We start from the raw sequence: 13,872 nt of genomic DNA, 5'->3' as shown, positions 1-13,872 counted from the left end.
TTTTTTTTTTGGCTTTCGTGATTATCTTGCATTTGCTGGTTTGGTATTCTTTCTGAGTTATTGAGTATCTTTAGCCAATTTCTGTGCGGTCTTCCTGTTTTTCACTCCCTTTTTTATTCTACTCTTCTGGAGAGCTATAGAGAAAATTCAAGAGAGTTTGAATGTTCTGAGTATGAACAATGCTTGAAGCTTTTGGGAAGAACAGGGCAAGGGGGTTTTTGGGGGTTGATGAGGGGATTTTAGTAGAAAGTTGAGAGTTCTGATTCTTGTTGGAGATTAATGGAAAATACAGGAAGAACATCGTCTTGTTTATCTATTTCTGAGAAGAAGACTCATAAGCCTGGTGGTTGTGTTGGCATTTTCTTCCAGCTCTTTGATTGGAACCGGAGGTTGGCTAAGAACAAGCTATTCTCCCGGAAATTGCTTCCTCCAGGTTACTTTCTTTCTTCTATCTGCTGGGCTTAGCTTAGATTTTGCCTTATTTGCATATTAGTTTGAAGTTTAAATCTGGTTCTGTCGTGTTTTTCTAGCTCGTTCTAAACAAGTAGCTAGCAAGTTCAATGGTGGTGATAAGATGTTGGCTTCAAAGAATCATTTGGTAATTACTTTGTGAGATTGTTGTCTTCTTAAGCTTATTATGTTCTTGCTCTTTGATTTGGATGTTGTTGTGCCATCTTTGAGAAATAGATTGCTGATGAAAATCGAGGCGGTTTCCCAAATGTTAAGAAGAATGGAAGTCATTGTACCGATTTAAGGCACAAGAATGAAACGCGAGTTCCAGGACTTGTTGCTAGACTCATGGGGCTTGAGGCCATGCCTGTTACAAGTCGAGATAGACCGAAGAAAATTGGTTGTTCTAATCCTTGTGATAATGTGGAAAAGAAAACAGTGGAGGATATGAATTTGGATAAAGCCAGGCCTCTAAAGCTTAAAAAAACGAGGAACGTGGAGGAGGGGAAGGTGATGAGACGAATAGGAGCTGAGGCACTGCAGTATAAGAGTGTCGTGTCACGATCAAGAAAGCCTCCACCTACTCCTAAACTTCCTTCATCGACAAAAAGTCCTAGGCTTCCCTTAGGGAGGAATGTGTCTAGAGCGTCCCGGTTGGTCGATGTTGCTAGCAAAATATTGGAGCCTGGTCTGCAGATGTCAAACAGAGCGAAATCTGCTATCACGCTTCCAAACTCTCTGCATTGTTCCTTGAATCAGGATATATCGAGGGAAATTGGTGTTCTGCCATTGGAAGGTCATCATTTTTCGAAGTCCTTGGTGGGACAGGCATCGTGTAAAACGTGCAACGATTTGCAGAATGTGGAAGAATATCCCTCTGCAATTCCACCCCTGGGTTCAACTCATGGCAATGCCTCTTTTCAGGGATCTGGAAGGAGTGAAACAATAACGCACTTGCCACTCGAGCAAGATAGAGCTGAATTTCGCCCAACCATTTGTGATCGACCTAAAACTTTTGCTTCCATACATAATGAATCTAAGGGGGGTTGCATGATATCTCATGGTGATTCTATTGCAGACAAAGTGCCTCGCAAGGTTACGACAAATGAATCATCCATTGTCAAGCATTGCAGTCAATCTCGAGATCATATGATATCAGTCAGAGATAGGATGTCATCCACGTCGAGGTCAAATATTCCACCAAGCAGAAGAACGACATCGCCTGCTAATGCTGTGATTGGGACCAAAAATTTCATTGCTTTAAATCGAAGTCTTAATGGCTGCAGTCGAGGGAATTCTAAGTATGGCCTAGAAAGGAAGTCTTTTAATGGAGGTGAAGATTTCTCATCACAGTCAGGTACCTCACCAAGGAAAAGGAGGACTGCTCACTTAAGTGCACAAATCGAAAGCAAACCGTCTGTCAATTCATCGGCTGCAAAACAACGACCCCCACTGTGTGATAACTTGTCTGGAACAAGTTCGAGGCTCAAACGCAAAGCTCTCCCCAAAAAGCAGCTTTGTGCCAGTAATAGGCTAGCTGGTCATAGAAATGCTGCTGACAGAGTTTGCAAAAGGGATAATGACATTGTTTCGTTCATCTTTGATTCTCCCGTTAGGCAGAAAACCACGGTTGCAACGGAGATCGAGAGCATGGAGAATGAGAGAAATACGTCATCCCGAAAGCCATCCTTGTTTGGAGGAGATGCCTTAGATATCCTGGAACAAAAGTTAAAGGAATTAACTTCTCAAGAAGACGATGAGAGAAATGAGTCGGCATTGAAGAAGCCCGCTTCTGTAATCATTCAAGAACTGATAGCTGCAGTAGAAGCTGCACGGAAAGATTCGTCGGAGGTTTCTGCAGTCGATGTGGATGTAACTTACTGTGTAAGAATCCTTTCCGTCCCTTCAGTCGATATTTCTTACTGTGATTTCTTCCTATATATATGTTATATGTTGCTGTCATGTTTTAGAATGATTCAAAGGAAGAACGGCTCACAAAAATATCGAAAGGACGAGATCAACTTAGCCCGGGATCCGTTCTTGAAGCTTCATTCTCGTCCAGTAGCATGGATGAGAGCTCAGGTTGGAAGTTTAATTCATCTAACAATACAAAATGCACACAAAATGCTCAATCTCCTCTGCTCTTTTTCATCACAGGATGCATAATGCCAGCCGAGTCTGTTGATTGTTCCATCGATCAGTCACATCAGTCTGAACTCGATGCCGATATTTTAGATTTCGCAACCTCCTTTAGTGAATGGAACGTCTGGAGTGAAAGATTGACTGACGTCTTCAATGCCATTTCTAGCATACTGCAAATCTACAGCCTTACCGGTTTGAAACTTGCTCGTGCGAAAGAGGTTATGCTCAACACCGAAATTTTATTCGGCAGGGATGAAAACAAGCTTCTCATTTTGCCACTTTTCATCGACGAACTCGAAACATTCGCGTGTGAAATGTGGACAAACTTTAGCGACGTCGACAGCAAGGAGGTAAACCATCTAAGAGTGTTTCTTTTCGACTGTCTGATAGAATGCTTAGACTCGAAACATAGCGAGCTATACTATGGTGGATCCAATGGTTGGATAAGAACATCCCGAGCACAAAACGCAAGAGAATTAATCCGAGACGTCGAGAAGGAGATCAAAAAATGGGTACGTTTTGTTGGGATGATGACTGATGAGATAATTGAATGGGAAATGAATCATTCCTTGGGGAAATGGAGTGATTTTAGCATTGAAGAACTGGAGAATGGGGCTGAAATTGATGGGTACATTCTTCAAGTATTGCTTGAAGAAATTGTAACAGAGCTTTGGATCTGAGTTTGAATTGTCAAGTAATATTATAGGCTTTTGTGTGCAATTTTTTGCTCAAAACTCTCTGTTCTTGAAATGATTTGAAATGATTTTATAATCAATTCCCAAGTACATAAACCACAGATTTTGTTTCAAATCTGATTAACTCCCAATACAGTTTTCCCTCTCGATCTCCTGTTTTCGCCATTAATGGAGTTCGCCGCCGCCGTTGTAAGCCCCTTCACCTCCTCAAATCCGGCGTAGCTCTTCCTCACGTCCGTCAATCTGCCGACCCTTTTTTCCCCTGCACTCGCCGACTTAATCCCTCTCAGATTCGCCGACAATCCCGCAATGTTCTTCCCCAGCGTCTTCCCTGGTGGTGTCATCTCCATCACCGGCGACAGTCCCGGCGGTGGCTTTCTGTTCTCCTTCCTCAGTACTGCAGAGAAATCCGGCACCGATTGCGCCACCGCCGCTGACCTTTTCTTTACGGTCTCCAAACCCATAAATTTAACTTGCTTCTTCGCCGGAGGCGTGGGCTTTTCTGGCTGTTCGTCGTCGCGGTACAGTGCGTTTCTCAGCCGGAGCTTGGATTCTCTGAGCTCTGCGTAGGCTCTGTACCTCGGGCCTCTTTCCATGGAAAAAATCTCCGCCGTGAGATGGAGAGAAATTGGGTAATCGGCGGTGGAGTTCTGGTGGAATTTATCCGCCATTGTTGAAGGATGAGGAAGCCTTGTTTTACTTTGAATGGGAAGAAGAGATAATTAAAAAAAGCTTTTCCAACGGTCTGAAATTTGGGTTTTGTATGCCTAAGGGGGTGAAGATCCAGTGCTTCCGTTTTCACTGATACAACACTTCTCCAACGTTCATCTTATTGAGGTGGGTCCCACCTTTTATTGTGTGGGCCGTCGATGCCCTATGATTTTTGTCTTTTTTTAGGTCAAAATTTTTTATCCCTAAAATAAAAAAAATATATATATATATTCTCAACTAATTTTTACAGTTACAGTAAATTTCTAGAATCAGTTACAGAAGGGATTACCAAGTTTGGGAAAGCGGTTACATTTCCACGTGGACTGAAAACAGAGTTGTCGAAGTATGACGTGGATCCACGGAGGCACGACAAGATAAAACTGTCTCATTTGCTTCCATCACCAAATTTATCCTTCTACCGACCCCTCATTCCCCAATCATTTAACTAAATCTTCATAATTTTAATTTTAATTCATTTTAATTTGCAATTAATTTCTATTTTCCTACTTTAATTTTATATTTAAAAAATTAATTATTTTTCTTACAAAACTCTGCATAATTTAATGTGATACGTTCAAATTCAAATAAGAATTAATTAAAATACTAAAATAGATATCTAAAAAAAATAAACTTTAAATTTTTAGACTAAAATAGATATTTTTTAAGTAAAATTTAAACGAGATTAAAAAAATATTAAGTTTTGTGGTAAAAAAATAATATTGGTTTAAATTGGGTAAATTTGTCTATTTAATCGCTAATCTGATAAAAAATTAAAATTTTAAACTAAGCGAATCACAAAATAAATCAAATAATTTATAGCAAAATTTAAATTTATAATTTAATATATTTATTTTAATATTAAAAAGTATTTAGTTGAATGCATTTGGATCATGTAACTAATTAAAGATTATACATTAGGCTTTGAAATTAAACTCTTCACGATCCGTAAAATTCTATCGGCAGTTTGTTGCGATGGCTCAGCCTCGATTCAACTGTGGAGTAAACAACGGGATCCTCATCTTTTCGAATCATGTGAAGGTTAAGTTAATTAATGCATCTCATCGAATTAAGGTTTATGAGCAATCCAATCCGATTGATACCTTTGAGAAGAAGGTTAATAAAGAAAGTGGAATCTGCCATAAACAATCCGAGTCTCTGTTTGGTTTACTTTTTCGTTGTTTTTGTTATCGCTGCGCCCCTTCTACTCTCTCTTTTCCTCTTGCGGATTCTTCAACGCAGTTCTTCGCTGTCACTGACAAAACCCATTTGAGATAACGAAGAAGAGATCGGAGAAATTGATTGATCGCAAGAAATCAACCGATTTGCTTTGTGGGTTTCATTTCGGGTATGTGGATTTCTCCCTGTTTTTTTGGTTTGAATAGAGTACCCATTTGGGTTTTGTGTGCTTGGGAGTAGTTTATTGATTTAGATTTGAGTTTGATTGCTTAATTTATGGATTTGACTTTTTGGGGTGTGGAATTTTCTCAGTGGAGTTAAGAATGCAGGCTTCGGCGTTGGTCAAAAGTGGCGTAAGTTGTTGTTCTTCTTCTGGATTTCAAAACCGGAGGGTCTTGGGGGAATCTGGAAGGCGTTTGGGATTAGGAAAGCTTCGAATGACTGAAAGAAGTGGTTTCTGTGGTTTGAGTTTTGGTTCTGAAATCATGGAGACTGAGATGAGGCGTGTTCGGCTTGGATTTGATGGCGTTTCTCGCTCGTCTGCTAATTACAAGTCACTCAAGACACATGCTTATGGTACTCTCTCTATATCTACCTTGTTCGATTCAATATCTATCTTCGTTTGATCTTTGTTCTGGGTCAGCTTCTGCTTCTGCTTCTTGTGGATGATCTATTGAACTTGTTTTGTTTCACTGATGTTCAAGTTGGCATGTAATTGTGTTTGTTGAAATGTGTTCACATGTTTCCATCTCAATTGTGAGATCTGACATTGGATTGGTTGGGGGAGGAGAACGAAACACCTTAAGGGTGTGGAAACCTCTCCCTAGCAAACATGTTTTAAAAAACCTTGAGGGGAAGTTCCGTAGGGACAGTCCAAAGAGAACAATATCTGCTACCGGTGAGCTTGGGCCGTTAAAATTGTATCAGAGCTAGACACCGGGCAATGTGCCAGTGAGGCAGTGTGCCAGCAAGGATGTTGGGGACCAAAGGGGTGGACTCGGAGGTCCCACATATGGGCCTCGAAGGGGAGTGGACTCGGAGGTCCCACATATGGGCCTCGAAGGGGAGTGGACTCGGAGGTCCCACATATGGGCCTCGAAGGGGAGTGGACTCGGAGGTCCCACATATGGGCCTCGAAGGGGGGTGGATTAGGAGATCCCACATATGGGCCTCGAAGGGGGGTGGATTAGGAGATCCCGCATCGGTTGGGGAGGAGAACGAAACACCCTTTATAAGTGTGTGGAAATCTTTCACTGATCTTCAAGTTGTCATGCATAGATCCATGTCAATTGTGTGTGAGTTTTGTGTGGCTTTTTAATTGGTGTTTAAGTAATAAAAAGCATGCTGTTTGGCTAATATCATGAACCCAAGGCTGCAAAGCACAATCTCGGGGCTGCTTGCATGTCTGTATTGGCCACATTGGGTCATTAGCCATCAACAAAGAGCGACACTACCCGCTCCCTTTTAGTAGCTAGCCACTCTTGAATCAATCAATTTAATGTTTTATTTCACACATTTTTATATAATAATAAAAAAATGATAAAAATCGACGATACGACTCAAGAAAGCCATTGAGGATGATGACTAGGTGTGGAGTAAAGTGTAACAACCTCATTGACATAAATTAAGTTGTGACCCCCCACATGTCGAGGCAGGCAAAGGGTGATCCTCAAGTGACGCCCATCTAGCGGCATGAGGGTCAAGATTGAGAAGTGTCATGATACGATTGAGGAGGACAGTGCATCATCCAACACACTAAGAGTGTGCATTGAAACTAAGTTGAGGCATACGCAAGGTTCGAAAGAACGATGCGACAAAAGTGTTGAAGATAGCTTGAAGAGGGCCGGGTAGGTCCCTGACCATAATCTCAAAAGTCGAGGTTTCGATATGAGTTTTGGCATGCGGCTCGACTTGAGTCCCTTTTAAGAATTATTGTTTGTATGTCAATCAATTGATTGATTGAGAATTATTGTTTGTATGTCAATCAATTGATTGATTTTTATCTCGGCCCTACATTAATTAGTTCTAGTTTTGGATCCGCCCCTCCACAAAACTATTCTATAGCTTATATGTCAATTGTGTGTGAGCTGTTTAAAAGTGAAAGGGCTTCTTCTGTAGGTACTTTAAAATGCTTTTGTAAGAATATTATTTCTGTCTTGAATGCCTTTTTCTGCATGGTTTTATTTTAAGAAGTCAACCATTTACGTGTTGCTAAGTGATCGTGTTGTTGCTTACGAATGTTCGTTGCGTTGTTTGTGCCATTTTAATTATGAAAATCCTTCATAAGATGATTGTGGTTGAGCACTTTCTACACATCTTTGTTTGGCATTGATCAAACGCACCTGTTCTTCAAAAGGTGGAACTCCATAATCTTGTCTCAATTTTTATGGCCTTCATGCAATAATGATTTCTTCGGAAAATGTTGTTGGAGTCCCAGAAATGATCGTTAGTTTATAAGAAATGAATAGATCTCCATTGGTATGAGGCCTTTTGGGGAAGCCTAAAGTAGAGCCATGAGCGCTTATACTCAAAATGAACAATATCATACCATTGTGGAGGTTCGTGATTTCTGACCGATTCTTTGTTAGGAAGTAATAAGATTACTATAATATCGTCTGATATGCTATTCCGTTGTGGGTCGCTTTTGATACTCGTATGTCATAGGTAGGCTTTGTTTGTGTGGCATGGATTCTTTGCAAAGACGTTTAAAGCCAAGATGCATTCTTACCACTAACATATATTGCAGATGAGGATGTGGGGGATGTTGTTCCTGCCAAGCCTAACAATAAATCTTCCGGAACTGTTCTACCATTTGTTGGCGTTGCTTGTTTAGGAGCCATATTATTCGGTTACCACCTCGGGTACTATTTTCGTGGCTTAAACATATTTGCAGGGTTGTAAACGGTTTGTTCGTTTACAGTTTCACTGTTTGTTTGTTTCAGGGTCGTAAACGGTGCGCTTGAGTACCTCTCCAAGGATCTTGGAATTTTGGAAAATACTGTTGTACAAGGTAAGGACTGTAATATAGTTAAGAAATGTGAAATTCTCTTAGGAGGCTACTTTCTTGTGAATCAGAAACTAAATTTTACACTAAGCTCGTATTTTAGTGTCGTTTCGATGACTGTCAAGCTCAACCTTTTATAGGATGGATAGTCAGTACACTCCTTATTGGTGCCACAATTGGATCTTTTGTTGGCGGGACATTCGCTGACAAGTTCGGCAGAACTAGGAGCTTTCAGTTGGATGCAATCCCACTCACAGTTGGAGCAATTCTATGGTCGGTATTGGTATCGTATATCGTCGTATGAAAGTGTTATTGTCTTTCGAAAGCAAATGCTTAAATCTACGTCGAAAATTTCAGTGCTACTGCTCAGAGTGTGCAAACTATGATAATTGGGCGCCTACTCACAGGCCTTGGCATTGGTATTTCATCAGCTATTGTCCCACTTTACATATCTGAGGTATCTGTTCTTAAAAGTTTTCACCAAGCTTTTGATATTACGATCAAATCTCCATCTTATGCTGAAAAAAATATGCAGATTTCACCAACTGAAATTCGTGGAACGCTTGGATCTGTGAATCAACTGTTTATATGCGTTGGAATCCTTGCAGCGTTGGTAGCTGGATTACCTTTGGTGGGCAACCCTGCTTGGTATGTGTTGCTCATCTTGTACAATAGATATAGTAAATGACTCAACTTGTACAATAGGTCCCTAAGCTATAAATGTATGAATAGGCAGTCATACCATATCTGAATGCATCTGGTTGATATCTCATCTTTGTAGTGCCTCAGCCATTCTATTAACATGTGCTAATTCTTTTATCAGGTGGAGGACGATGTTTGGTATATCTATGGTTCCAGCCGTTCTATTGGCAGTTGGAATGGCGATATCTCCCGAAAGTCCACGTTGGCTTTATCAGGTTACCATAAATTGTACAATACATTATTTTGTAGTTATACATAGCTGCACGTACTCGTAACGAAGCATAAAGCGGTACGTCGATCATTTTGTGCAGCAAGGGAGACTCCCAGAGGCTGAGAGAGCTATTAAAACACTCTATGGAAAAGATAGAGTAGTAGAAGTTATTCAAGACTTCACAGCAGCCAGCCAAGGTTCTGTAGAACCTGAAGCAGGGTGGTCTGATCTGTTCAGTAGCCGCTATTGGAAGAGTAATCTCAATAATTTGCACAAATTTGTCTTGTTTAACTATATTTGTGATCTTTTATGCTTTTTCCTTCTGTCTTTTTCATTCCATCGAAAATTGATTTTATGGTATAGACACTTATGACCTCCCCCTCTATGCCCTACAGTAATGATTCCTCTGGCATTATGACCTTTACCACAACTGTAACAGCCAGACCCACCGCTAGCAGATACTGTCCTCTTTGGGCTTTCCCTTTCGGGCCTCCCCCTCAAGGTTTTTAAAACATGTCTGCTAGAGAGAGGTTTCCACACCCTTATAAAGGGAGTTTCGTTCTCCTCCCCAACCCATATGGAATATCACAATCCGCCCCCCTTTAGGGCCCAGCGTCCTCGTTGGCACTCATTCCTTCCTCCAATAGATGTGGGACCCCCACCAGATCCACCCCCCTTCGGGGCCTAACATCCTTATTGGCACATTGCCTCATGTCTACCCCATTCGGAGTACAGCCTCCTAGCTAGCACATCGCCCGGTACCTGGTTCTGATACCATTTGTAACGGCTCAGGCCCATTGTTAGCAGATATTGTCCTCTTTGAGCTTTCCCTTAAGGTTTTTAAAACACCTCTGCTAGGGAGAGGTTTCCACACCCTTGTAAAGGGTGTTTCGTTCTCGTCTCCAACCGATGTTGGATATCACAACAAAGATGCTGTCCATAGATCAAATTAATTCGTGGATTGGATTTTACTTGATTGTCTACGGCTCCATTGCGTGTGCTTAGGGTAGAAGTTTTGTATAAATGTATTGCCATGCTATTAAGTATTTTGATTTAAGTTCGAGTTTTTGCATTTTATGATCTCGAGACTTATGCTTCATAAAATGAATTAGATGGTTCATTGCTGTCTGGCTGTGTTTCTTAGTTGCCACAAATTTTGAGAGTTTTTAGCCTCTTCAAAAGCTTTTCTGGTTGCTACTAACATATATTGTTGCAGTTGTTAGCATTGGTGCTGCACTCTTCCTGTTCCAGCAGCTATCCGGGATTAACGCCGTCGTATATTATTCGACTTCGGTATTTCGTAGCGCTGGAGTTGCTTCCGACATTGCAGCGAGTGCTCTCGTTGCAGCAGCTAACGTCTTTGGTTAGTTCTTGGTCTTCCTTTTCCTGAGTCGTCTTGGGACACTAGTGTCTGTGTATCAACATGTTCTTTTGTAAAACAAGACGAGTAATCTTCTTCCTTCCAGGCACGACTATTGCATCTTCTTTAATGGATCGCCAGGGACGGAAAAGTCTTCTAACAATTAGCTTTTGTGGAATGGTATGTTTTCTACTTATCTGTCGACATGAACGGTTAATCTGAATCGCTCTTGGGAGATGACATTAGCCTTGGTGACTGTTTTAGGCCGCATCTATGTTGCTGCTCTCACTGACCTTCAGTTGGAGCGCCTTGGCACCCTATTCTGGCACCCTAGCTGTTCTTGGGACTGTTCTGTAAGACAATTGTTCATATTCTCTGAGTCAAATGGCTTGTATGTTTCTTTTGTCATGTTTGGATTATAAATTTGAACTCCATTTTGCAGTTATGTGTTATCGTTCTCGCTTGGGGCAGGTCCGGTCCCAGGCCTTCTTCTACCAGAAATATTTGCGTCGAGAATCCGAGCGAAAGCTGTTGCTTTATCTTTAGGAACTCATTGGGTAAGTTTTTCGAAATAATGCGTTTTGATATCAATTTACGTAGTTGAAAGAGCAACCCGAACACACACACACACACACACTAGATTGACTACGGGGAGTTTGAGGCCATAACGCTTAGTTTATATATGCTTTTGCTTTCGTTTTGTTAGTGAAGTTTACTGTATTGCTCCCATAACAGATCTCGAACTTCTTCATCGGCCTCTATTTCCTGAGTTTCGTAAACAAGTTTGGCATTAGTACGGTGTACTTCGGATTCGGCATCGTCTGTTTGCTTGCTGTATTGTATGTAGCTCGTAATATCGTCGAGACAAAGGGGCGGTCGCTGGAGGAAATAGAGCAAATTCTTAGTGCCACAGCTTGAAGAATTTGGCCTCTGATTTGTACTATCAAACTTCTTTTCTTCTTTTTGTTGTTCATATTTGTAGGTTTAGGTGGAACAACTTAGGGACATTAATAAAGAACCCACCCACTGTCTTTTTGAACTCTCTAATTCAATAAGTTGATGCTGTTCATCGTTTTCTTTTCTTCTCTTCTCTCGTTTCTTTCTTTATTCGTACTTTTGTTTTTTTATAAGCCGAACCAGTCGAGTCGAGCACGTGTCTAAATCACTCGTACTTAAGCTTGAGAGATGTTCTTTGTACTAACTATGTCTGCTTCAACTTCATCGGGCACTTGTATCATGTAGTGTAGCAAGATTAAGCAGATTCAACAACAAAGGAAATGATATTTTCAGTTTAGAGACAAGTTTGTTTTCCATTACATGTGTGAGAAAGCCCAAAGAATATATGTTAGCGATGAGCTTGAGTCGTTACACCACGACTTTGGATCACATTGACAAAGGAACTAACAGTTTTAGTTTAGAGAAGAAATGACAGGAACTAACATTTTTAGTTTAGAGAAGAAATGACATTTTCAGTCTGCTTCCCTTTAGATCTCAACGACCAAGGAATTGACATTTTCAGTTCAGAGACAAGTCTACTTCCCATTCACGAATTAAAAGAGAGCTTGCTTCACATTCCTCAACTGAGAAAAATTCCTTGAACTAATGATAGACGGTCTTATTTATTTTATTAATTATATGACGAATTTTCAAACCGAAGTTACAATAATGTCCTTAATTTTTTTTTCACTAATTGAATAATTGTGGTTGTTTTGACGTCGACTTGTTCAAAATGTTCTGACGATCGAGCCATAATTTATAATCTATAGTTTAAGCAATACATAAATTAAAGACATAAAAATAGGTGTGATGGATTAGAAGTGAAGCAAAACCTTGAGACTTCAAACTTAGGAGAAAATAATAATAATAATGTCATTAAGGAAGTTGGATTTTGAAGCACATGTCCAACTTGTTTATTTTAAACGCTATTTTATGGCATTAATAACAAAAATATTTACCTTTTTTTTCCTTCCTATTTTTGAAAAATCTATTTATTTTTTATTTTTTTTTTGGTTCGAGATTTGAGTTTGATTGCATTTTGGTCCTTAAACTTTTAAAATCGACATTGTTTCAAAAATTTGTTTACTTACCGTTAAAAACTTTTGGTCGTGTTATTAATTTTACGTTACATAAGGTTCCTTTATAATTCACTAGGTTTAGGGTTTTTGTCGGGATTAGTCTGATAAACTTTAGCCGACTAATATTTCAAGGTGATTGGATGGTGCTTTTCTTCCAACATCGGCACAAAACACTTAAAACTTAACGAATTCCGTAAACGGGTGTCATCGAAACTAACTAGAATTTTCATTATATTAAGTTCAGCGTTTTTAAATTTAAAGTTAGCGAGTAAATTAAATTAATTTAAGAAGCCAAATTTGGAATTAAGAGCATATTGCAATAATTGGAATTGAATATGGAAGTTGGAAAAAAGTCAATAAATGGGAATGGAAGCCTTTGTTTCAATTTTACTCCAACTCAAATCTAGGAGATTGCTTCATGCAATGTTTGTTTGACCTCTCTCTCTCTCTCTCTCTCTCTCTCTCTATATATATATATATATATATGTATATATATATATTTTGAAATAATTTATTAAATATTATTTCTTATTTTTATCGTTTTAAAAATTAAGATTAAATTAAAAAAATAATTAAGTTATTTTCCAAACTTTCTAATGTAACAAATTTTGATAATTAGGTTAAAAGTCATTTCAAGCATAGTTCAGTGGATAAGATACTAATTATTATTTTAAAGGTCGATGATTCAATTCCCACTTCACAATAGATAAAATTTTAAAAAATAATAAAAACTAAAAATTTTACAGAGTGAACGTGAAGAATTATGCAATAAAAAACCGCTTTTGACTTCAATTTTGTTTTCACATTATTAGGATTAAATGTATACCAACTTAGATTTTGTTTTCATTTTAATATTTTGAGTTTAGGTATGTCACAAGTTAGCTTTTAAATTTTATTATTTTTATTTTTATTTTTATTTTTAAACTTTAAATTTTATTTCATTTTAATATTTTTAAATTTCAGAAAAATAATCTTATTTTTCTAACCATTTTTAACTTATTTGACCTCTTATTTATAAAATTAATATATTTATTTATTTTATTTTTTGAAATTACGTCATTATTTGTTAAATTTAAAATAAAAGTAAGGATCAAAATAGGATAAAATAAATATTTTAGAAGTATATACAAATATATATATATATATATATATATATAATTTGAAATTATGTCATTATTTGTTAAATTTAAAATAAAAGTAATGATCAAAATAAGATAAAATAAATATTTTTTTTCTTTTTTTTTTTTTTAATAAAATATATATTCAAAGTCAATTCAAAAACAAAAACAAAAAAAAAAAAAAAAAAAAAAAAAAAAAAAAAAAAAAAAAAAAAAAAAAAAAAAAAA

At 38.4% G+C, this 13,872-nt stretch overlaps 3 protein-coding genes across 3 annotated transcripts; 2 read left to right on the top strand and 1 right to left on the bottom strand.

Moving 5' to 3' along the window:
- On the top strand, nt 1-3,312 carry LOC111482406. The gene is made up of 5 exons (XM_023128163.1): nt 1-433; nt 531-598; nt 688-2,334; nt 2,421-2,532; nt 2,608-3,312. Exons 1-5 carry the CDS (start codon nt 280-282, stop codon nt 3,270-3,272), a joined length of 2,646 nt encoding a protein of 881 aa, XP_022983931.1. The 5' UTR covers nt 1-279; the 3' UTR covers nt 3,273-3,312.
- LOC111482410 lies at nt 3,264-4,199 on the bottom strand. The gene is made up of 2 exons (XM_023128175.1): nt 3,392-4,199; nt 3,264-3,346 (listed from the first exon to the last, which is right to left on the bottom strand). Exon 1 carries the CDS (start codon nt 3,956-3,958, stop codon nt 3,398-3,400), a length of 561 nt encoding a protein of 186 aa, XP_022983943.1. The 5' UTR covers nt 3,959-4,199; the 3' UTR covers nt 3,264-3,346; nt 3,392-3,397.
- A 772-nt stretch (nt 4,200-4,971) lies between these two features.
- LOC111482407 (plastidic glucose transporter 4) lies at nt 4,972-11,532 on the top strand. Its single transcript, XM_023128164.1, has 14 exons — nt 4,972-5,343; nt 5,487-5,750; nt 7,921-8,035; nt 8,117-8,184; nt 8,319-8,451; nt 8,536-8,635; nt 8,714-8,826; nt 9,002-9,095; nt 9,192-9,345; nt 10,308-10,454; nt 10,558-10,631; nt 10,716-10,804; nt 10,894-11,008; nt 11,187-11,532. The coding sequence occupies exons 2-14, from the start codon at nt 5,498-5,500 to the stop codon at nt 11,367-11,369; spliced, it is 1,638 nt and encodes a 545-aa protein (XP_022983932.1). The 5' UTR covers nt 4,972-5,343; nt 5,487-5,497; the 3' UTR covers nt 11,370-11,532.
- Nucleotides 11,533-13,872: the final 2,340 nt, after the last annotated feature.

Source organism: Cucurbita maxima, unplaced genomic scaffold (assembly GCF_002738345.1).
Source record: "Cucurbita maxima cultivar Rimu unplaced genomic scaffold, Cmax_1.0 Cma_Scf00007, whole genome shotgun sequence".
NCBI lineage: Eukaryota > Viridiplantae > Streptophyta > Magnoliopsida > Cucurbitales > Cucurbitaceae > Cucurbita > Cucurbita maxima.
The sequence above is the reverse complement of the archived record's forward strand: the minus strand, read 5'-3'. Positions and strand labels throughout refer to the sequence as shown.